This window comes from Protopterus annectens, chromosome 2.part2 (genome assembly GCF_019279795.1).
Source record: "Protopterus annectens isolate FY-2018-M chromosome 2.part2, PAN1.0, whole genome shotgun sequence".
Lineage (NCBI taxonomy): Eukaryota > Metazoa > Chordata > Ceratodontiformes > Protopteridae > Protopterus > Protopterus annectens.
The window spans coordinates 218,729,317-218,748,946 of record NC_056730.1 but is presented as its reverse complement, the minus strand read 5'-3'; the positions used below and the strand labels follow the sequence as shown (position 1 = coordinate 218,748,946).

At 38.7% G+C, this 19,630-nt stretch overlaps 1 protein-coding gene across 1 annotated transcript in view; it reads left to right on the top strand.

Moving 5' to 3' along the window:
* The window catches only part of F2RL1 (F2R like trypsin receptor 1), a 72,170-nt gene extending 53,774 nt beyond the window's left edge, over positions 1-18,396 (top strand). Inside the window, exon 2 of the mRNA XM_044063865.1 lies at positions 14,575-18,396. Within this exon, the coding sequence (XP_043919800.1) occupies positions 14,575-15,659 (1,085 nt within the window). The 3' untranslated portion in view covers positions 15,660-18,396. The remainder of the gene's footprint in view (positions 1-14,574) is intronic.
* The last annotated feature ends 1,234 nt before the right edge of the window (positions 18,397-19,630 follow it).

The window sequence follows — 19,630 nt, the reverse complement described above, 5'->3', positions numbered from 1 at the left end:
ACTGAAAATGGACATATATTCAGCTAGACTAGCCCTGTCAACAAATGTAAAATAAATAAATAAAATAAAATAAATAAATATATTCATAAAGCACAGGTTTGTTAAAATGAAATAATAGAATGAATACATAGATAGACATGAAGTTCTTTGACATGTAAATAACTGGTCATTTATCTGTCAGAGATATCCAAGTTCTGCCAGGATGGGCTTCAAATGTATCTGCTGTTTGTCACAGACGAAAACATAGTAATACACCGCAGTCACTTGAGAGTAATGCATAAAGCAGACATCTAAAAATCCAGGAGTGTTTGGCTAAAATAGATGGGATTTGTCATATGCTTTATATATAAAATGAAAGGTGCTCACTTCAAGCAGTGCTTTGACTGCAAATACAATAGAGATGGTTTAGTCGAGCAGTTAGAGAGTAGGAGGATTAAGGCTAGGACTGTCAATGAGCTGCTTCTTGTAATACAGGGTTTGATTCCCTCAGCCTTCATTTGCCTGCTGTCTAACCTTGATCAGGTCACGTAACCAGATAGTGCTTTGGGACAATGGAGAAATTGGGGCTAGGCTCCTCAATGGACTGCTGGACTGTATTCCTAGTAACTACCTATAAATGTAGCATAAAGTTAACATTTATATTATTTAATTAATGCTTTGTCATGTTAAATTCCTGATAATTTTATTTGTAGATAATACAAAACACCTGCTATCTACAATAAAAAAAAATATATATAGTCTGTAAATTGTGCTTACGACATTATGTCAGCATATATTTTTACTTGTTTTAGTGATATATGCTATGTAACCATATTTTTACATGTATGTGAGATATAAATGTCTATGTATATGTTATGTATACCTCTTGAGGTTTTCTCCCTAGGCCTCCGCTGAAAATGGACTTCACCCAGATGGACTGTCAAAGTAAACAAATGTAAAATAAATAAACAATATAAAAGCCCATCAGACTGGTCCAAACAGCTGTAATCCTCTTGCAGATAATATTCAGTGCAAAAAAAAAAAATATTTCAGTGCTTTAAGAGGAGGGCTACAAAGATAGTGAGGTGCTCTGTGAGATTTGAGGTATGGAGAGATATATGAACAGAAAGTAGGTAGCATCAGTAAAACTGATGAAAAATGATATGGCTTTTTTTAGTCTGAGACTGAAATGTCAGGTTGAGAAGATGAAAAAAAATGTTTGCTAAAAATTTTAAAGTATATATAGAGTGGTGGTGGAATACATGTTATGTAGTGTGTTGGGAGATCTGGGACAGCTGTGCATAGGAAAATATGGTTGAATTTAAGAACTGCATCATTAAGGGGAAGGTGACAGAGACAGTTGATGGATGAGAGTCTGTTGTTAAATGTATCAGCGTTGAAACTGGAGAGTTTGTGGCAGTCTTTGTATAAGTGAGACCTGAATAGTTGGGGAGAGTGTCTTTGATGTGGGTGGGCAGGTGGTCACTTATGTTATCGGGTAGAGAACAGGGGCTGTGGTAGAGATTTGGATCAGTTGTGAGGATCCAGTCTAGGATAATGTTGATATTAGTCTTTTGTTCATGTCAGTGGGGCTTGTGATCAGTTGATTGAAGCCATGTAGATTTATGCTGAGGTTTGAAGAGTCTGTGATTAGTTTTTCCCAGTCTATATTTACATGACTGAGGATGACTCTTTCATAGAGTATGTTTTGTGAAATCCATGAAAGTATGTGTTCTGAGATGGGGATGTTATTACTTGTTGAGATGTAAATAGAGGCAACAGCAAATTGTATCACTGGACTGAAGTAATACTGAAATAAAACAGTTTAGAATTTACTTATTTGATTTGTCTGTGTGTTCTTGGAACAGTTTTGTATGGAAACTTGAAATTGTATATTCTTAATATATTACACTGTCAGGACTCATGGACTTCAGATTCATAAACAGTTTTCTATACAACACTCGGTTTATTCCTATTCCAAAAAAAAAAAAAAAGAAATGTATGAATGTGTTCTATAAAATGCATTGACTGAGGGGATAGATAACTTGAACAACGTAAAGAATAAATATAATGCAAACATCTAGAGTGCATGAGTTATGTGAAGGGGTAGATCGGGTAGATTTGGTGACTGGGTTACATTTTCCTGTTTGCTTTTCTATATCCTTAATCATTTGGATCATATGAAGTATATGTTTTCTGCAGTAAAAATTAATTTATCTGGATACCTAAGTGAATACAATTATCCTTATTCCATAGGAATGGATTACTCTTGAGGCCATCTAAATAATTTTCTTATCTGTGTTGTTTTGTTTGCTAGAAATACAATGAATGACTGAAGTGAGATTAACTGAGGAATGAATAATCCTCTTTGACAAATCCTTCCATTATCAAAAGCATTCCTGCAAGTCAATATAATGATCTCAGATTTAATTATACTCTCTTAAAGGGACAAGGGATTTCTCTTTGCATGGTCAAGAGGATCAGGGAACTCCCTTTCTTTAAATCACCATTTAGTAACCAATATACTTGGCATTGTTAATTCCAGGTGATCTCTCTTTTGCAGTATATAGGAGAGACATGTTTTCTTTGTTTACTTTGTAACCTGATTATAGACTGCTAAAGCAGTTCCCAGCTGTTAAGGTCCCCTTCTGATTTGTCATATAAATTAAAAAGTGGCCAATATGCACATCTAGTTTAGGGTGATTACAACAGTTTGATGCATTAACTTTAAATGAGATGGAACATTGTGGTGGTTAAGCTGCTGCTAATGACCTATAACTATTTATAGCCTGCTTCAATGTTTAATATACAGTGCAAGCAACAGAGGAGGTGGTGTGTAGCCCATATAGCCCCAATTAAAGGATCTTTCTAATCTGACTTTTTTAGTACTTCACTACTGACTTAACATGTCTTATACATGGAATATAAGAGGATTTCAACCACAGAAACATGGAAATTAAAGTTTACTAATAAACTCTGTCTAACTCTATCAAGTACCTTGTCTTCAGTTAAGCTGTATACATTGTGATTATGTATTATTCTTAACTGTTTTAGTTTTCAGTAAAACACTGTGCATGAGGTTAGCCTATCTGTAATGGTTTGGAATAAAGCCACTATGGTTAAAGAAAATGTATATTGACAGCAGTAGGGACGTACTTCTCTTCCACTATGAATGCATTGTTTTTATAGTCTGTGTGATACACTAAACTGACTTTTGTAAGGCTGCTGTGATTGCATCTTTTCTCTGCATCTTGATGAATATGTTTCTTCCTCCATACAAAAGTTGAGCTCTTTCCTTGAAGATTATGTCTGAGAAAGTCCTAGTAAACCTTATACAAAGAGAGAGAGTGTAAAGCTTTAGTAGCTATCTGTCAAGCCCAGTGGCACTATAAGGCACTGCCGAGTTTCTGTTCATAGTAGAATATACTGGCACCAGTTCTGTTTTGAGTTTTGACAGGTCTAGACACTATTGAAGAATGCTGATGTGTTCTACTTATAGCAATTGATGGCTAACCTGAAATAACAAAGAATTGTGTATAATACAGAAGGAAACCTTAAACTATGTTTTAGGCTGAGCCTTTAGTTGGCCATTATTAGATAAGTGTCCTGCCCTGACAAACAAATTTCAATAAATAAATTGTTGGGGGATGATCTTTTGGTTTGCAAAGATTTTACATGGGTAACATTTAGACTGAATGTATAAGCTGGCAGTTTAGTTGTTTTTATGCCCTACCCTTACTGGAGGTATTGCTAAAGGTATGAAGATAGCAAAGTCTGTCACATTTCATATGCTTGGCATATTAGTGATGTGAAGTGTTTTCCTGGGAACAGAAGAATGTATAGCTCTGTTGCAGTGCTTTAAGAATAGAACTAACCTCTTAATGATAAAAATAAAATAAAAATTAAATAAAATAAAACCCCTTAAGGTGACTTATAAAATAAGTTAAGTACATCATACAAGAGGCTTGTTTCCATGCTGTCAGTTAAACAATCTTCATTATTTATTTACTCGTTTAAGTTTGTTAACTGGGTGAAAGACTTGGTCAATAGACCATTTTCAGTCATGACCAGGGGAAGAGGCAGTAACATTTAAAAAACAAAATTGGGAAGCTATTTTTTGTAATTATGGTTTTAATTTTTCTCTTCCATGCTAGACTACATTTGAAGTCATGACCATAAAAGTCTTGCAGATCATTGTCAAGGGCAGAGTATAAAGGGTGTCTTTTTATTATTTTAAAGTAGTCTATGGAAGCAGGAGGCACACAGGAGCAATATAAGAGGATGGGATTTATTTAAAAGGATTTTTATCATTTCTTTTGTAATGTAACTGTTTTATAGCACTTACAGATCACATACAGAATTACATATATAACTTTGTGATCTGTAGGTACATTAGTCTATGTAACATGAACAGACTAAGAGAAAGAAGAGTACATTTGTTTGAGGAGTAAAAGGAACTCTTCTGCTCAGATGATTATGCTCTTCCAAGCTACTCAGCTACTCAAATTTCCTGCTAGGTATGCTCGTGTATAAAGCAGAGTTTACTCCATTTGGACTAGTTGATTACACTGTTTTTTTTAAGTGAGCATGCTATCAAAATTGCTTTCTTCAGTTTTATGATTATACTAAGTAGTTACATTAATTTGTGAAACTCCTTATACATTTTGACTACCCTCAGTTGCTCACTGTTGTGGTAACCTTAGCTATATGGGTTATACCCTGCATAGGATATAACATCCAGTCAGCTTCCACAGCTTCAATGCACCTTCCATGTGCCCATACCATTGATAGTTCAAGCTTGTAGTGGACAAAGCCAGATATATGGGTGTTAAACCCTTCAGAACTTTCCTGCTGCCAAACAGGGCACCTCTTGTGGGCTTATTAGCATTGACAGTTGGCTAGGATTTCTCTATTGCTGGACAGATAAACACCCTTTGGATGAATCAAATGTTTCAGTGGGAACAAAATGACATTCCATTTTCTTGCAGAAATATGGCTTAATACAACTGGAATTTCCTCAACCTTTTCCTATTCTTCAAGCTTTGGTGGATTTTTTATTACAGCCTCTAACATGCCTGACTCCAGGCCTATGACCCTTATAAAGGAAGAAGGATTATAAAAAGTTCCTCAGTCTTACAAGCTTTTATTTTCTAATCTAATTTCTGACTCTGTAGTTATTTCTTTGGCAAATGCAGCTGCAGCTTAACATTTGATAAGTGCATGGTTATGTTCTCAAAATTTACCTGAGGATGCTGAAATGTTGGATTTTTCCCTTGATAAGGAGGCTGTTTTTGGACTATCTACTGCTGAAGGTTCTGAAAATGTGTGACAAGAGTAGGAAAATGATCCAAGGGGTGACTCAGATTTTCAGCCTTCTTTCTCTATTTTTGTTAAAGGTTTCATACTTAATTTAGGATCATCTTATGAAAAAAAGAAGCAATCAGACTCAGTTAACCTCTGGTAAGCAGATGTTTAAAAAATAAAGGCAAGAAAGCTCCAAAAAGAAGGGTGGAGCCTCCCAGAAAGCAGGACGTTCAAACAAGTATGAATGACTATCTAGAAATCGTAACCCCCACCCCCCACTATGGCAAACATTAAAATTCACCCAGTATGTGGCTCTCCTTTTGTCTGTTTGGCAACAGATAGTATCACTGACATTCCCTACCTCCTTTTCAGGGGATTCCTCCTCTTCCATCAGATCGAACTCCCTCCTGTCATTCAACATATGCTGACACTGGCGAGTTGTAGAGCCAAGTCCCCTTTCTATGTGAGGGAAAAGTTTTTACTGTAAAACATTTCTGGTACCAAAGAAAGAAGCCTCATGGAAAGCAATCATAGGTCTTTTCTTTCTCAACCACTTTGTGAAAGTTCCAGTGTTCACAATGCTATTGCTTCACAACCTGCTACCACTTATCCCCCCTCTTCAGTTTTCTAACACTAAGATTTTAAGGGTTCTTAGCATTATATTTATGTAAACTCAGATTTCAAATATTTTTTTAAATTTTCTGTGTCTAGATTACACTTGTCATTTCTCTGCATTACTCTGTGGGTGTGCCCAAAGTGTTTAGCTTCAGTGATAGCTTTTTACAGATTGCAATATATTCACATTTTTCCATATTTGGACAACTTGCTTATCTTTGCAGAGTCTATGTCAAAGTGTCAGAAATCTTTCACTTGGGTGGCAGATCTCCTTCACAGACTGGGCTTCCTTCCTACATTATTGTTTTATTGGGGTGTCTGCTAGATACATTCTGGTTAAAGGCTTATAGTGCCTGCATATCTAAACTACTTCTTACTGAAATTGGTACACCTTGTTTGCTGTAGCATAGACTAGATCAAGGCCTGCTGAATCTAGCTTTGTTTGTATAACCTGAGCACTAATCCAGGCATTCTTTAAAGTATTCAGTTGTATTTATTACTGCTTGGTAGTAACTTGATTAAAGTGTAGCTATCATTCTAAGTCTTTTGGATTAAGCACTTGGGCTTCAGACCAGTTGTTTTACATTAGGAAGGTTTGTGGCCTGCACTGTGGTGGCAGGACAGGTAGCTTACATCCTTCTAAGTTGGGAACTGCTGATTGAGGGCTCAGTGTCTGTTATTCTAAAAGTGTATTAATTCTGGTTTAAGCACTTGGGCTTCACGCCAGTTGTTTTACATTAAGAAGGTTTGTGGTCTGCACTGTAGTGGCAGAACAGGTAGCTTACATCCTTCTAAGTTGGGAACTGCTGATTCAGGGCTCAGTGTCTGTTATTCTAAAAGTGTATTAATTCTGGTTTAAGCACTTGGGCTTCAGGCCAGTTATTTTACATTAAAAGGGTTCGTGGTCTGCACTCTTGTGGAAGGAGAGGCTGGACTCTGCCTTTCTGAGCTGGGAATTTCTGGTTAAAGGCTTATAGTGCCTCCATATTTGAACTGCTTCTTACTGAAATTGGTACACCTTGTTTGCTGTAGCATAGTCTAGATCCAGGCCTGCTGAATCTAGCTTTATTTGTATCACTTGAGCACTAATCCAGGCATTCTTTAAAGTATTCAATTGTATTTATTACTGCTTGGTAGTAACTTGATTAAAGTGTAGCTATCATTCTAAGTCTTTTGAATTAAGCACTTGGGCTTCAGACCAGTTGTTTTACATTAGGAAGGTTTGTGGCCTGCACTGTAGTGGCAGGACAGGTAGCTTACATCCTTCTAAGTTGGGAACTGCTGATTGAGGGCTCAGTGTCTGTTATTCTAAAAGTGTATTAGTTCTGGTTTAAGCACTTGGGCTTCAGGCCAGTTATTTTACATTAAGAAGGTTCGTGGTCTGCACCCTTGTGGGAGGAGAGGCTGGACTCTGCCCTTCTGAGCTGGGAATTTCTGGTTAAAGGCTTATAGTGCCTGCATATTTGAACTGTTTCTTACTGAAATGGTACACCTTGTTTGCTGTAGCATAGACTAGATCCAGGCCTGTTGAATCTAGCTTTGTTTGTATGCTTGTTGTTTGTTTGCTTGTTATTTCCCTGAAACACTAATTCCACCTAAAACACGGCTTTTCAGCACTTCTGTGGATCCCTAGTGATATCTGCAGTGCTTACTGTACTTATTTCCTTGTTTCACTTGAATGAAAGTTGCTGTTTGTCATTTTTGCATTTAAGTTACAAGTAGCACATTGCATTTAAGTTACCTGGCACTTGCTCACTAAAGCAATTATATAAGTCAGCACTAAAAAATTAAAAGCACTACACCCTCACAAACTCCCCTTGAATACCTTGTTCCCCATTGGCCCTTTTTTCAATTATAAAGGAATTCCCAATACTATTCTAGCATGTCCAAAGGTCAGTTGTCAATCTCCTCTCCGGTCCAGCTGGTGAATCTGGGAATCTTGAGGCAGTGTTACAACTGCCTCATGTACACAGACAACCCTCTCCTCCTCCCAACAAATTCCAACACATGTGAGAGATGCAACCATATAGCCAAACTGGAGGCTAAGCTCTCTTAACTCAGTACTGGCATAACCAGTCAGGAGGAAAAGGAAACCACACTCACTACAATTCCAGTCTCACATAGACCTACCACGACAGCAAACCAAACACATAAACAAACAAAAACATACTCATAGGCTCTAAATAAAAATCTGCCTAAGCAGCAGAGACCTGCAAAGCAGACACCCAAGCAACCGCTACCCCAAAACAAAACACATGCAACACATAGCTCACAAAGCCAGTGTGCCGAACAGTCACAGCCCTTAAGGCTAAACAACACACCTGATACACTTGTAATAGGTGACGTCCCACTCACCAGGCTGAACAAGGAGAAGGTCATGGTGAGCTGCCTGTCGGGCGCTAGGATCCGCCACATAACACAAGCACTCAGGTCACTCCAAGACAAGTACAAATATGACTCAGTCATTGTCCATGCTGGTGTGAATGACCTGAGACATACCTCCCTGGACTACATGAAAAGAGACATAGAGGAGCTCTGAGCATGTAGCCCAGGCTGGTATGACCCTGACCTTGAGTAGCATCTTACCCTCACCAAGAATGATGCCACAATATGAAGACAAGATGATCAATTTCAACAATTGGCTTAAGTATTGGTGTCATTCAAAGGGGATCCAATGCCTATCAGCCTGGGATGGCATGCTCGACAAGCCACGATGCTTCGCTAGGGACGGCTTGCACCTGTCACCCCTCAGCTTTCGGATATTGGCAAAGGCTCTTGCTACCCCCATAGTGCCTTTTTTAGGCAAGGCTCAAAAGACAAACCCACCTCCATAGGTATCACAAGGGATAAGAAACTAAGAGTAATGCTACTCAATGCCAGAAGTCTAAACCTCAAGATGCACGCACTCGAAACTCTCCTTAGCATGGGGAACATCGATATCTGTGCAATAACAGAAACCTAGTTCAAGGTCCCCGAGAGCACCCCAGCACTACCAGGTTATACCTCATACCATGCTTTTTGGCCCCAAAACTTGGACCGTACCACAAAAGGAGGGGGAGTATCAATATTCGTCAAAGATACCCACACCTCCAGGTTGGTGGCACAGCACGAAGCATCAGAGACTATCCATGTGCAACTAACAGTGGGTAAAACTGCCTTCCAGTTTATAGCCTGCTACAGACCACCCTCCCAAACCCAGGAACCCCACTCGGCCTTCCTGAGAACACTGGAAAATATGAAGGTCTCTCCAAACACCATTATATTGGGCGACTTCAACTACCCAAACATAGACTGGGAGCATTACTCTAGCTCCAACACCCTAGCCCAAAGGTTCCTAGAATTTATAAACTCAAATGCTATGGAACAACTTGTTACCAGTCCCACAAGAGGGGAAAACATACTGGACCTGATCATCACCAACATGGGGACTCTATGCTCCAGACCAGAAGTGTATCCCTCACTGGTAAGAACAGACCATAAACTAATCTCACTGGATATTCACATCCTGACTCCACCCCCTGCCTGAAAACCACAGTGAAAAACTTCTCTAAAGCAAATTTCACACTCCTCGAAACCAGGGTGGAATCCTTCAAAGCCCCCGGACCTGTGGAAAATACAGCCCAGATCGCAGAATCCTTTATAAACGCATTCTATGAACACCTTCAGGAATGCATGGATCATGCAATCTCATATAAAACCAAGACCCAATCCTCCAAAGGCAGACGTCCTGTCTGGTGGACCCCAGCCATAAACAAACTATACAATAGAAGGAGGAAGCTACTATATGATAGAGCAAAATCCTAAAAAGGGAAGACATCTCTGATCAGTATTAGCAAAAAACTACGGGCACTCATAAAATCGTCTAAGGCCAGCTTTGAGAGAAAAATTGCACAGGACACTAAGGATAATCACAAGGCTTTCTTTAGTTATCTTAGGAACCTGGGTGGGAATTCCCAGATATGCTCAGAATTAGTCCAAATTGACAAAAAAAACACCGAACCCACAGACATTGCCAACATCCTAGCTGACAGGTTCAGTGCAAACTTCTCCACCCCCACTCCACTAAAAGGGCAAATATTTATCCCAGCAGAGTGCTGCCCCCCTGACATCTCAGATGCTCAGGTAAGAGCTGCCCTCTCCAAAGCAAAAAACACAACATCAGTGGGACCAGACAGTGTCCCAGGCTGTGTCCTACATGAACTCCAAGAAGAGCTAAACCCAAACATAAAACTACTGTTCAGTCTCAGCCTTACTACAGGATATGTACCCAAAGAGTGGCGTACAGCAACAGTGGTCCCTCTCCACAAAGGTGGTGCCTCAACGGATCCTGGAAACTATCACCCTATAAGCCTGACTAGCTTGGTCTGCAAAGCTATGGAAAGGATCATCATGGACCTCATAAATAAAGATATTGGGGACCTACAGACACTGGATCCTACCCAGTTCAGCTTTGTTAAGGGCAGATCCTGCCTCTTAAACCTGGTTGATTTCTTTGAAACAGTCACCAAGGCCATTGACGAGGGGAAGGTGGTCCACACAGCCTACCTGGACCTCGCAAAAGCCTTCGATACAATACCCCACTCGGGCATTATAGATAAGCTCACCAGCTTAAATATAAACCTCTATGTCATTTGATGGGTTGCAAACTGGCTCAAGGACAGAACCCACATGGTTAGAATTGCTGGAGCCATGTCAGACTCCAAACCAGTTACAAGTGGCGTCCCACAAGGCTCAGTCCTGGGACCTCTCTTGTTCAGTATATATTTCTCAGAGGTACAGGCCAACACAGAAGGATTGTGGCTGACTAAGTTCGCGGATGACTGCAAACTGGGCACCATAATCGATTCTCCAGCTGAAACAAGCATCCTCCAAAAGGGCTTCATAGAAACAGACAACTGGTGCCAGAGCCATGTTCTCAAGCTAAACTCCAAAAAGTGTATAGTCATCCCCTTTGGCAAAAACAAAGTGCCCACAAATTACCACATAGGTGGTAATCCATTAAGTACAGAAGAAGTAATTAGGGACCTGGGGACCCAAGTTGATAGCAATCTCTCATTTGACAACCACATGGCCAAAGTGGTTAGAAAAACATTTTATATAGCCCACCTAATCATGAAGGGATTCACATCTAGATCAGGGGAGGTCATCGTGCCTCTTTACTCATCCCTCATCAGGCCAATAATTGAGTACAATGCCCCTTTCGGGATGTACCTTACCAGACACCTGCAGCAACTGGAAAGACCCCAAAAGTACCTCACCAAGAGGATCATAGGGCTCAAACAGATGCCATATGCTGCCCGGTTAAAGAAACTCCAGCTCTACTCAGTGGCATACCGCCTGTTCAGAGGCAATCTGTGGCTGACGTATAAAGCCATGTCCAACCCGGAATTAATGGACATGCTGCACCTCAGAAAATCCAAATCCCATCGAGCTACGCTCTCGAGAGACTTGAACCTCAGCACTGAAATAAATAGGACATGCTGGAGGGACAGATTCATAACGCAGAGGCTCCCTTCACTCTGGAATAAAATCCCAGTCCAGGTTAGGCAGAGTCCCTCATTGACTGTCTTCAAGAGGAATCTTGATGAGTGGATGGGAGATCGTAGGTTTACCCTGGGTATCACTTCTGTGTCACTGTTAGACAGAGACACAGTATACTAACCTCGAAAAAGGGCATAGCAAAATTAATTTAAAATGGGTGGCGAAAGCCAAACACACTCTGGCTAGGTTTATAAATGCCCTAGGGCAGATAGCCTAGTATGACCCTATCAACCTATGAACCTAAGAGCTTTTCTTCCACAGGGAAATGTATATCTATATCTAGGTCTACTTCTGGGTTTTTCAGCTCAGTCCAGGATTTCAGTAAGGGAATTTCACAGGATATTGGGATCTACCACATCTGCGACTTTCATGATTCCTGTATCCAGACTCCAGGTGAGAATTATTTAGTGGTACCAAAAATCTTTATGGTCCCCCAACATCACCCACCTGACATTTCAGATTTTGGTTTTGGGATTTGTAAAAAGGAAACTGCTGTGGTGGAGAGACCAGTTTTATCTGAATCCCGGTCTCACATTTTCCCTTCCAGGTTTTATAACAACAGATACCTAAAACCTTGCTTGGGGATCAGTGTCTGTAGGGGTAAAAGTACAGAGTCTTTGGAACCAAAAAAACAAAAAGACTGAAAACACTTAAACCTAAAAGAGGTTGTGGCAGTTCTCAATCATCTGTGTTCCCCAGGGCTACTACAAGTGATTACAGATAACACCAAGACAATGTGTTCTTAAGAATGGGGGCTCCAGATTATACCTTGTCTGCAGGTTAGCCATGATAGTCTGGGATATCGCAGTTCAGCACAGTCTTACTCTACAGCCATCTTACATTCTGTCAGAGCAAAACATTGTGGAAGACAAGCTGAACAAGAACAGGATCGGGAACATCTCACGCAGATCTTTTCTCCTCTCTACAGTTCAAACATATAACAAAATTTTGTTCCAGGACTCCTTGCAAGCAGGCCTGGAAAACATACAGATACTTTTTCATTCCCTTGGACAGGAATGTTCCTATATGTCTTTCCACTTTCTACCATTTCCTCTAACATCCAGGGCATTCTGGAGATTCAGAAGGACTTTCCAGAAATCATTGTGATTTCTCCCTTTTGGCCCAAGCATCAGTGATTCTTGGTTCGTTTGGAAGTAGTCAAGGGCAATTACCACATGCTTCCTTCTAGACTGGACCAGCTCACACAAGAAAGGAGGTATTTGTTACTCCCAAATCAAAACAACTTAACTTAATTGCCTGGATAATAGAATTGTAATACCTTTTAGGCACCTGTTTTCTGAGGATGTGCAGCAGGTATTAAAGGAGGCAAAGAAAGGTTGTACTGGAAAATTATATATTAGTAAACAATAAAATATTTTCTAGTTGGTGCCAGAATAAAAATAAACAAATAAATAAAATGTCTTTTTTTTAGACTAGCATTTCTCTAGTCCTACATTATTTGTGTGCGTTATTATCCTTTGGTCTTTTCTCTACCTCTTTCAAGGTTTATTTCTTGGCCACTTCTGCATGCCTGCCATTGGATCCCCCTCTTTTCAAGGCATTCCTACATTAAAATGTTTTTAAAAGGGGGGGGTGTTCACTCACCTAGAAAACAGATGGCTTCTCCTTGGGATCTTTATTTTATTTTGGAAAAATTAACATTTGCTCCATTTCATTTCCATTAGAAGTTCTTAACATGGAAAACAGTTTTTCTGATTGCTCTGACTTCTTCAAAAAGGGCATCTGAGTTGCAAATTGTCATGGTATGACAACCCTGTCTGGCTTTCCACATAGGGTTTCCTTGAGAACTGATGCCTTAGTTATGCCTAAAGTAGTATCTAAGTTTTCTCTGAGCCACACTATCCATCTCCTTGTCTTCTTTCCAGAACCTAAAGATGAAGGCGAGATGATTTTTCATACTCTGGATGCCCATAGACAACTTGGGTACTACTAGACAGAACTAAAATCTTCAGAAATTCTAATCATTGGTTTATTTCTTATGACGTTAAAAAAATGGACAATCTGTGTCAAAGAGTGCTGTTTGTACCATGCTATCACTTTTTTATTCCCAACACAATAAATCAATCCCAGACAGAGTGAAGGCACATTGTAGTAGGGCTTTGGCTTAATCAGTGGCTTTTTGGAAAGGGGTGGACTCTAGAAGTATTCTTGAGGCAGCAGCTTTGTTATCTGTACATGAGTTTAAAAGCACTACAGACGAGACTCCTTTTCCAAATCTAGAGCAGATTTTGTTAGGGTCATTCTCCTGGAGCTCCTTCGTCCTTATCCCTCTTCCTCACAGGCCTCTTAGGCTAGGGTAGTCTACCCATGTAGTTAAGACTACTGCAGCAATGGTAAAATGATGAGCATAGTACAGTAATAAGTAAGCTTTCCATAACTGCAGATATTCAGGAAGTCACTGCTGCAGTACCCACTCCTGCACTCCGTGCCCTTATTTTTGGTATTTTTTTTGTTGCCAAGGTGTGGACATTGATACCTGGTATTGTCCTCTTTCAGAGCTCTAGCTTCCGTGGTAAATTTGGCATGAAAGTTCTTAAAAATCCGATGCCCAGAAAATTTGTTTTATCCTCTACCATCTTATGCAATCAGTAGTGTGGGCACATGGAAGATGCCCTCAAGCTTTGCAAGCTGGCTGTCTGTTATATCCTATGCAGGACATAACCCCTATAGCTAAGGCATGTTACTGCAGCTGTGATAAGTCAAACTTCATTTATTTATGGTAAGTTTACTTACACAACTGTACTTTCTCTCCCATTGTATGATCGTATATCCTCTGTTCTCAACAATTTGAACATTGAATAATGTGTGTATCTTTATTTTATGAATTATGTTGCCTCTGTGTCTGTCTGATGTTCAGATGATTTGTATTCACTGGGCTGTCCTAAAAATGGTCCAGCTGGGTTAGAAAAAACTGAAATAAATAAAGTCTGAGTTTGCCTAATTTTCTTCCTCATTGACTAGACAATTATATTTTAAACTGTACGGTTAGTTGGTATGTGATGGCATAAAAGAGAAAACAGTACTGTGTATAAACATATTAATATGACCCTTTGCCAGTGCAGAACCTGCTTTATGGTATCTTATTCTAATTGTTTTTTTTTTTTCCTTTTAAAGGAGGAATAAGAAGTTTTAGTGGAAAAGTAGATGAGTCTTTCAGTATCCCTGGGAAAACTGGCTACAAAGTAGAGGAGTTTATCGAAAATGTCCTTACTGGTGGATTGACTACTATTTTTCTGCCTGTAGTATACACTGTAGTGTTTGTCATTGGTTTACCTGCTAATGCCATGGCATTGTGGGTCTTTTGTTTCAGAATGAAGACAAAGCATCCTGCACTCATTTACATGGCATGTTTGGCACTTGCTGACCTCTTGTTTGCTGTTTGGCTACCTTTAAAAATTGCTTATCATATAAATGGCAACAACTGGATTTATGGAGAGAATCTGTGCAAGGTACTTGTGGGATTCTTCTTTGGAAATATGTATTGCTCCATACTGTTCATAACCTGCCTGAGTGTACAAAGATACTGGGTTGTTGTTAATCCCATGTCTCAAACAAAGAAAAACAATAGCATTGCACTGGGAGTTTCAGCTGCAGTATGGTTGGTAATTGCACTAAGTACAATACCATTATACCTCTTTGATCAAACTGTCTATGTTACAAATCTCAACATAACAACCTGCCATGATGTTTTGCCTGATGCTATTTTGGCCAACAACATGTTTGGCTATTTTGTTTCACTTGCCATTGGAGTTTTCTTCTTTCCATGTGTCTTGACTATTTTTGTTTATAAAGCCATCATCAACACATTGACTGCTTCTTTAACAGAAGACAATATCAGTGAGAAGCGAAAAAGGGCCATTCATCTCATTATTGTAGTACTTGTAATGTATGTGATCTGCTTCACTCCAAGCAACGTTATTTTGGTAGTCCATTATGCATTGATCCGCTCTGGAAGCACTAGCGATGTATATGCACTTTACATCACAGTACTATGTCTGTCCAGCCTGAGCAGTTGCATCGATCCATTTATATATTATTTTGTTTCTGAAGAGTTTAGAGATCATGTGAAAAACACTTTTCTTTGTCGCAGTGTCCGGACAGTGGAAAGCATGCAGGCTTCATATAAATCATTTAAATACTCCAGAAAATCTAGTTCAACTAAAACTAGTTCACAGCAGACATCTCAAACTACTTGCTAAATGGTGCATGATATTGATGACACAAGTTTTAATGCAGTATCTGCTGAGAAGCTGAAAATAACAATGTAATTGGTTTCCTTTTCAGGTGGATTATAACATTGACTACCAAAGCATTGTGTTTCTTTTATGTTTATAATGCACCATGAAAGGATGCATGAAAAGCTGTGAATCAAAATGCTTCAGCTGGAAGATAAAAAGTGTTGACAGTTTCTGAAATAGAGTGTGCTTTATTACTGAGGAAACTGCAGAGAAGCAGTGTGCTGTTACAGTTCTACAGAAACTGATGAGCATTCATATTATAATGTGCCATTGGTAATGTTTTTAGAAGAGTCAATAGTATGTTTCCCCAGTTACCTCATAAAGATGGATTCATATAATGTTATCCATTGGATTTCTGTGGCTATGTATGCTTTCAAATTTAAACTTTTTTTAAGCCAGTTTTATGTCTACATCCTTCAGCGCACTGAGCAGTCTGTACAGTCTCAAGTATGAAGATAATTTTGTGTTTGTGTAGTGAATTGTCTGAAAATATGTAAGAGAATGCAGTTATGAAAACATTTTTTAAACCAGGTATGCATTTTGGTAAAACTAACTGTTACATTCACTGGTTAGTAATAACCAGTTAAATTACTATATTATGCTCACGGTGATGCTCTTCACTAACTCGAGTTTTGTGTTCTTTCCCATCCTGTTCCCTTTGAGACCAAGGGAGAATTGTATAGCTAAATGGCTTGCATCCCAATATGTAGCAGGAGATTGGGGATCAAAGCCACATTTACAGGACAGCTGTAATTCAGAAGGGGCACCACCAGTGATGTCATAACACAGACTGTTACTATTGATGGTGGCCATTTATTTGTCAGAGAGAGGCCCACCACAGTGATTCTACATGCTACATGCTAATGGCGCTTTTTGGTGGAGTGGCATATGATAATCAGCCATGTTATCTCCCAGGACATTCCTGCAGTAACACCTTTACAAAAATTAGCATGTCTGGCCATGTTAATGAATATAGGTGAGACCATGTAAAGTGTCAGTGGGCAGGGAGAGGTGAGAGTAGTGTGTGTGTGTGTGTGTGTGTGTGTGTGTGTGTGTGTGTGTGTGTTTTACACAAACTGGCATGGCTGGTGTGTTAATGAACATGGATGAAAACTACGAGTGAGATCACATAAAATGTATGATCACGTAAGCATCTGAGGTGAGGTAGTGGTGTGAGGGTATGTGAATGTATACATGTGTGTAGACGCTTGCATGCATATCTGCAGAGGTATGAGTGGTCTCCCGTGATTGCAAGTGTGTGTGTGAGTATGACTGGTCATAGTGGCGGGTGGTTAGGAGATAGTTAGACTAGGGGTGAGTGTGTACATATGTCTGTCTAAAAATGGTTCAGTGCATCTATGCGTGCAAGCATATGAGGGAGGACTGATATGTGGTGAGTTTCTCTCTGTGTGTAGCACAGATACACTCTTTAGTATTACCCTAACCCCTTATAAATATAATAGAACACAGGTTTTGCAGCACAGTTATTTATACGATGTATGGAATTCTAATTTCAGGCATTACTGACAGACTGTAATGGCCCATGACTTACGAGTGTCATGCTCAAGACTTGTGGACAAAGCTGGGACATATGTTAAATGGCAGCAGGAAATCTTTTAAATCATACTATCATACTGCAATTCACTTACAAAGTTACAAGAGCAGCAGGTCTTGTATCATGATACATCTTCTGAGGAATAAGTAGACTGAATCTCTAATGTCTGGTATTATTGACTTACTGTAATCCTCTACAATTTACCAGGGACATGGAAAAATGGGAGCAATGCTCTGTAAACCCAGAGCAGATGAGAGGTATGAGGGTATGTGTGTAAGTGTGTGAGTGAGAATGTGTGCATGTGTGTAGGAGAATGACTGAGATGGTTGCCTGTTCCAATGCGATGTAGAGTCCTCCAGTGATAATTACCACAGAAGAGTGCTGATTAACACTAACACCATGCGATTCAGCAATATGCAGATCAGCTGTTGATTAGTTCATTTCTCATTGCAGCTAAATATGTCTCTGAATCACATTTACCAATTGCAGAAAGAGCATCTTTTGGCCACCTGAGTTGGGGTTCTTTCTGAATCCCAGACAGTTTGTCTTTTTTACAGCTTATTTCTGCTCCAGACAGGTGTTGTTTTAATTCTTCGTTCTCTAGATTTAAATGTCTTGGTGTTATGTAGTCAGCAATAAGTTAATTCTGGACATAATTTTAAAAGTTTCTTAGTGGGACCCCTGGACATCTGCATCAAATCCATTGATCTTATTGTTACCTTTAAAACTCGACAAAATTGAACCGGTTTCAAAGGAAAAATTGGACAATGATATAGTTTGTTAAAATGCCTGTATTTTTTAAATTGTATTGAAATGTAGATAGTAACAACTGTTTTTTTTTAATTTTTTGAGTAAACGTTATTTATATTGCATAATATGTTTCTTTATTAATGTGCATTTTGAAAGTGTCTTGACTCAGAACCTGAAACTTCCTTGAGTATTTCAGATAAACAATATTTCCAAGAATAGCTTCTACCAGGCAAATGAAGTACTGCTGTGTCTTACCTTGTTAATCGGCCTTTGCGTACAACCAACATTTCATTTCAACCTTTGTATCTACAACAATCCTACAAGTAAAAGTGTCCTTTAGGTCTGTATTCCCATATTCTTCCCTTGTACTTGAACATGAATTTGTAGATGATAAATATATGTCTATATATATATATATATATATATATATATATATATATATATATATATATATATATGTATATATATGTGTGTGTAGGGTCCCTATTATATGAACAAAAAATCAAGATCTCGAACGGCTGAAAAGTCGAAAATGCCTTTCTTCAAAATTGTTATTGTGTGGGGGGGCTGTGCCCCCCTCACGCTAATTATATATACCACCTCCAAAATTGCACTACAGTGAGGACAGGGCAAATTTTCCGATCTTCACTGTACCGCAATCTCACAATGGCGATCGATCACGAAGAACGGCATTTTCGACTTTTAAGCCATTCGAGATCTTGATCTTTCGTTCATCTGATAGGGACTATATATGTATATATATATATATATATATATATATATATGTATATATATGGATCCCTACCAGATGATAGAAACCTCATATGACTGAAACTCATTTGAGTGAGACCATAAGACTGAAATTTCAAAATACTGAAAGATCACTTGACTGAAACCCATAATACTGAAATCTTACAATGCTAAATTTCAACATACTGAATTGTAAAGTGGATGATATAAAACCAGAATAGGTAGGGAGCTACAACCCCCCCCCCCAACTATATATACTAACTCCAGGATCGTACTACAGTGAGAAAAAGGGCATATATGTTTTCCCCACTGTAGTGCATTCCTGGAGTTAGTGTATATATTTAGGGGTGTGTGGGGGGCACAGCCCTCCCACATTGTGGGGTGTGGGTGGCATAGCCCCCCACCTATTCTGGTTTTATATCATCCACTTTACAATTCAGTATGTTGAAATTTAGCATTGTAAGATTTCAGTATTATGGGATTCAGTCAAGTGATTTTTCAGTAATTTGAAATTTCAGTCTTATGGCCTCAGTCAAATGGGATTCAGTCAAATGCAATTTTTATCATCTAATACGGGATATATATATATATATATATATATATATATATATATATATATATATATATATACATATACATATAGTTATGAAATTAAGTGTTATGAGTTTTAGATATTTTGGGTTTTAGATGTTGTGGTCTTGATGTTTTGAATTTAGATGTTATGAGTTTTAGATGTTTTGAGGTGTAACCATGTATATATATATATATATATATATATATATATATATATATATATATATATATATATATATATATATATATATATATATATATATATATATATATATATATATATATATATATATATATATATATA